The sequence below is a fragment of the Lactuca saligna genome, chromosome 5 (assembly GCF_052625555.1).
Source record: "Lactuca saligna cultivar CGN05327 chromosome 5, ASM5262555v1, whole genome shotgun sequence".
NCBI classification, from domain to species: domain Eukaryota; kingdom Viridiplantae; phylum Streptophyta; class Magnoliopsida; order Asterales; family Asteraceae; genus Lactuca; species Lactuca saligna.
This window is the reverse complement of record NC_136421.1, coordinates 215,507,011-215,511,588: the sequence shown is the minus strand read 5'-3', so window position 1 is coordinate 215,511,588 and position 4,578 is coordinate 215,507,011. Positions and strand designations below refer to the sequence as shown.

The following is a 4,578-nucleotide window of genomic DNA, read 5'->3' as shown; positions in this document are numbered from 1 at the left end:
TTCGCTCACTTTGGAGTGGGTAAAAAAGGGAGTACAAAAAAAGGCTAAAATTCTTCAATTTGGTTCTATTTTCCTTCTAATTAACACACATAATTTATTTTCATTACTTCTATTTCATTTATTTTCATTCCATTCTCCTCTATCTCTTTCCATCCATAAAAAAAACCCGAGAGCTAAGGCATAAGTACCCAATGCACAATAGAACTACAAGATACATCGTACAAAAATGAGATATATTATTATATTCAATGGCTTAAATCTTGGGGCGTTTACCGACTCCTAATATCTAGAAGTTAGATCGAGCCATTTCTTAAATTGACTTTGGGTGTATACTCATTGAGCAGTTTGACATTGACATTTTATAGAAAATCCACTTATACCATAATAATGATTTAAATTAATGCAACTAAAGAAAAAAAAAACTACATTACGAAACTTTTAAATACAATCATTTATGTACTTTAACAAAATTATTAGGTTGTCATTAGAAAAAAAGCACTACCCATTATCGAGTTACTGAATTTTCAAATAAAAATACATAATAAAAAACTAATTTAATAACCACAACAGAAATAAGACAAATCATTACAAAATAATTTGGCACCCAAGTTTTTTGAAGTGGGAAATTCGTCTGCTTTTTGCCCCTTTTGTTTTTGTTGTTTTGGTTTCGTCATCTCTTCCGATCTCACTGTTCTGACTTCATCATCATCTATGTTATTATATTCATATCATGAATCCAACTACCACTCTTTCCCTTTACATCTCTATACAAAATTCAAACAAACCCCAGTTGACCAATCTAACTCCTCCGTCCCATTTTCCCCCAAAGCTTACCTTTTTCTCCACAAACATGGTGGCTGATCGTACCTTCTCCTCACTCATATTCATATGGGTCCATCTCTAATTTAACATCCACTCCCCATCTACACTTTGTTGATCGATTTTTGCATGGTTTTCGTTTTAGTTTTACAAATCAGCAAAAAGAAAAGTGAGAGTGACACCTGAAGTCCGATGAATGATACACGAACTGTGTTCTCTGATTCAACCGATATGATCAGTGGGAGCAGCGGTATATCATCGACACCCGCCGCCAATGAATTTGAGCCTCCCCTTCTTCTTTCCGATGTTTCCGCCCTCGATCGTCTATCGGAAACCCTAGAATCTATCTTACTAGAACCCGCAAATTCCTTTGCTGACGCCAAAATTATCCTTTCCGGTGGCCGGGAAATCCCCGTCCATAGGTGCATCCTGTCGGGGAGGAGCCCCTTTTTCAAGAATAAATTTGGTGACAGTTCCATTAAGGACAAGAATCGCAATGTGAAATTGGAGATGAAGGAATTAGCTAGTGATTACGAAATCGGATTCGAATCTTTAATTGGTGTATTGAAGTATATGTATACTGGTAAGATTAACGGATTACCTAAAGATGCTTGTGCTTGTGTTGATGAAGGTTGTTCCCATGAAGCTTGCCGACCTGCCGTTGATTTCATGGTGGAGGTGATGTATGCCTTTCACATTTTCCAGATCCCAGAAATGGTTACTCTCTGGCAGGTAAATTACTAAATTAGCCTTACATTAATTGCTAGATGGGCGTATGATAATAAGTTTTGTTGCAACTAGTATGAAAATGGTTACTTAAAAAGATTATTTGATTTCTATATAATATATAATCATTAGTAGAAGTGTGATACCCAAACACTAAAAACTTATATTGCAACCTCAAATTACAATAATAAGATAAACACTTTTAAAACTTACATCCAAACACCCTCTTTATCCTCCAATAAACCATAGTTTCTATCAACAATTCAACATAAAGAAATATGGACACTAGTCATCAGCCTTATGAAATAGTGACCAAGTTTCAGATTTGTTCCACATGGGCATCTCAAACTTTTTTTAAGAAAGGTGTAATCACTTAGGTTTCATTTTTGTTCCATTTATTAGAAATCAGGTAAATTGTAAATTGTTTTACTAATGACTTGACAATGACGTGATACGTCATTGTCAAGCAAACAGGTAAACTTGTTTACCTGATTTCACTTAAATGGAACAAAAATGAAACCTAAGCGGTTAGACCTCTTCTAAAAAAAGCTTGAGATGCCTATGTGGAACAAATCTTAAACTTGGTTACTACTTAATGACATTGTTCCTTAGATTTTTATTCGGTCCGAATAATCATTATTTTCCTTTTTTAATGTAGACGCGGATACTCAACATTCTTGACAAAGCTTCCGTGGATGACATTCTAGTAATTCTATCGGTTGCAAACACATGTGGAATATCATGCAACCAACTTCTTTCCAAATCCATCGAAATTCTAGTCAAATCAAACGTTGACTTTGTCACTCTCGACAAAGCATTACCCGAACAAATAGTCAGACAAATAATCGATTCCCGTTTTGCCCTTGGTTTAGACAAGCCCGGAAGCAGTAGTTTCCCGGACAAACACATAAAACGTGTCCACCGAGCTCTCGATTCAGACGATGTTGAATTAGTCACAATGCTATTACGAGAAGGCCATACATCTTTAGATAACTCTTGTGCCTTACATTACGCAGTTGCATACGCGGATGCTAAAACAACAACCGAGTTGCTTGATTTGTCACTTGCGGATGTCAATTTTAGAAATTCGAGGGGTTTTACAGTGTTACATGTAGCGGCAATGAGAAAAGAGCCGAATATAATTGTGTCGCTTCTTACCAAGGGCGCACGCCCGGCGGATCTTACCCCGGAGGGTAAAAAAGCACTTGAGATTTCAAAAAGACTTACGAGGGCGGTTGACTATTATAAGTCAACCGAGGAAGGGAAAGAGTGTGGGAAAGGGAGATTGTGTATTGAGATATTGGAACAAGCGGAAAGAAGGAATCCTTTGTTGGGAGAGGCTTCGGCTTCTCTTGCTATGGCTGGAGATGATTTAAGGGTGAGATTGTTATATCTTGAAAATAGAGGTATGGAATTTGAAACTTTAGAGACAAGTTAACGAAATATGTTACTATTTCTAACTTATTTTTTTTTTTAGTTGCACTGGCTAGTTTACTATTTCCAATGGAAGCTAAGGTTGCAATGGAGATTGCTCAAGTTGAGGGCACTTCTGAATTCACATTAGAAAGTGTATATTCTCAGAATTTAGCAAATGCACAAAGATCAGTGGATTTAAATGATGCACCTTTTTTGATTAAAGAGGAACATCTTATTAGATTAAGAGCACTTTCTAAAACAGGTAAATTATTATCTTTCTACATTATATTCTATACATGTGTCAAGAGATTTCAGAATTAATTCCAATTTTTGGTCCCCAAAAAGTGTCCCAAGTGTTATTGGTCCCGAGAGATTTCAGAATTAATTTTTTGGTCTCAAAAACGCCTCAAATAAGTTTGAGACCAAAATTGAACAACTCAGCTATACTCAGGGACGAAAATGTAATTACTTACGATTTTAAATAGTGGAAAGCTAACTTTAATGATCTTTAAATTGTGATGGGATATATGAACAGTGGAACTTGGGAAACGTTTCTTTCCAAGATGTTCGGAAGTACTAAATAAGATAGTTGATCCGGAAGCACATAAATGGAAAAACACGCCGGAAGAACGAGAATTAAAGAAGCAAAAATATTTGAATGTTCAAGAAACTTTAAATAAAGCTTTTACTGAGGATAAAGAAGAATTTGACAAGTCATACACAATATCTTCTTCATCTTCATCCACATCTGGAGTTGTAAATCCACACACTACTCCATTTACATTCCAAAAATAGCAACTCTATTACGATATAAGTGTAATACTGTATCATGGTAGTCACAAATTCAACTCTTGTTACTTGTAAAATTTATTTGTTATTGTGACCATTTTTAGGTTACATTTTTATAAATAAGAGTTTTTGTAGATTGACTCAATCCTTCATTGATTAGCTTAGCTGTTGTAAGATCTTATATGGGTTCCTGTTTTAGATCGGTAGATACACACTTCACCTAAATGGGGCACAATAGCACACTTTCCAGATATGGAAAGTTAATAGAATGTGCAAGTGGGAAAATACAGGGAAATTGTATAAAAAGTGGGATTTGGATCATTAAAATTAGATAAATCACACAAAAGCCTTTTTAGAACATTGACCACACATTCCATGAATTTTGTCTCACTATAAGACCGCATTTTCCCGGGAATTAAAACATTGACCACACATTCCATGAATTTTGTCTCGTCCATTTGCGGATATATTTTTCTTAGTAAAACGTACTCGATAACTCATTGTGTGTCATTTATGTTATCATCTTCCCTCATGCAACCGTTATCAATGTCTTCGTAAAGAACCCGGGATTTCTCCTCATGATTGTACTATTCATGAGTAATTTTAATATAAACATCTTCCGATGCAACATTATGATAGAGCTATTTGCTACCCATGAAACCGAAAAATGGGATAGCGAATATATTTGATAGGCTAACATGTTTGAGTGATAGTATAGTATTAACCAATTTACTTTATATATATATATATATATATATATATATATATATATATATATATATATATATATATATATATATATATATATATATATATATATATATATAT

General features: G+C 34.6%; 1 protein-coding gene across 1 annotated transcript; it reads left to right on the top strand.

The window, feature by feature from the left end:
- Positions 1-607: 607 nt before the first annotated feature.
- On the top strand, positions 608-3,895 carry LOC144998921 (BTB/POZ domain and ankyrin repeat-containing protein NPR1-like). Its single transcript, XM_078958656.1, has 4 exons — positions 608-1,551; positions 2,204-2,951; positions 3,023-3,223; positions 3,497-3,895. Exons 1-4 carry the CDS (start codon positions 1,012-1,014, stop codon positions 3,754-3,756), a joined length of 1,749 nt encoding a protein of 582 aa, XP_078814782.1. The 5' UTR covers positions 608-1,011; the 3' UTR covers positions 3,757-3,895.
- The last annotated feature ends 683 nt before the right edge of the window (positions 3,896-4,578 follow it).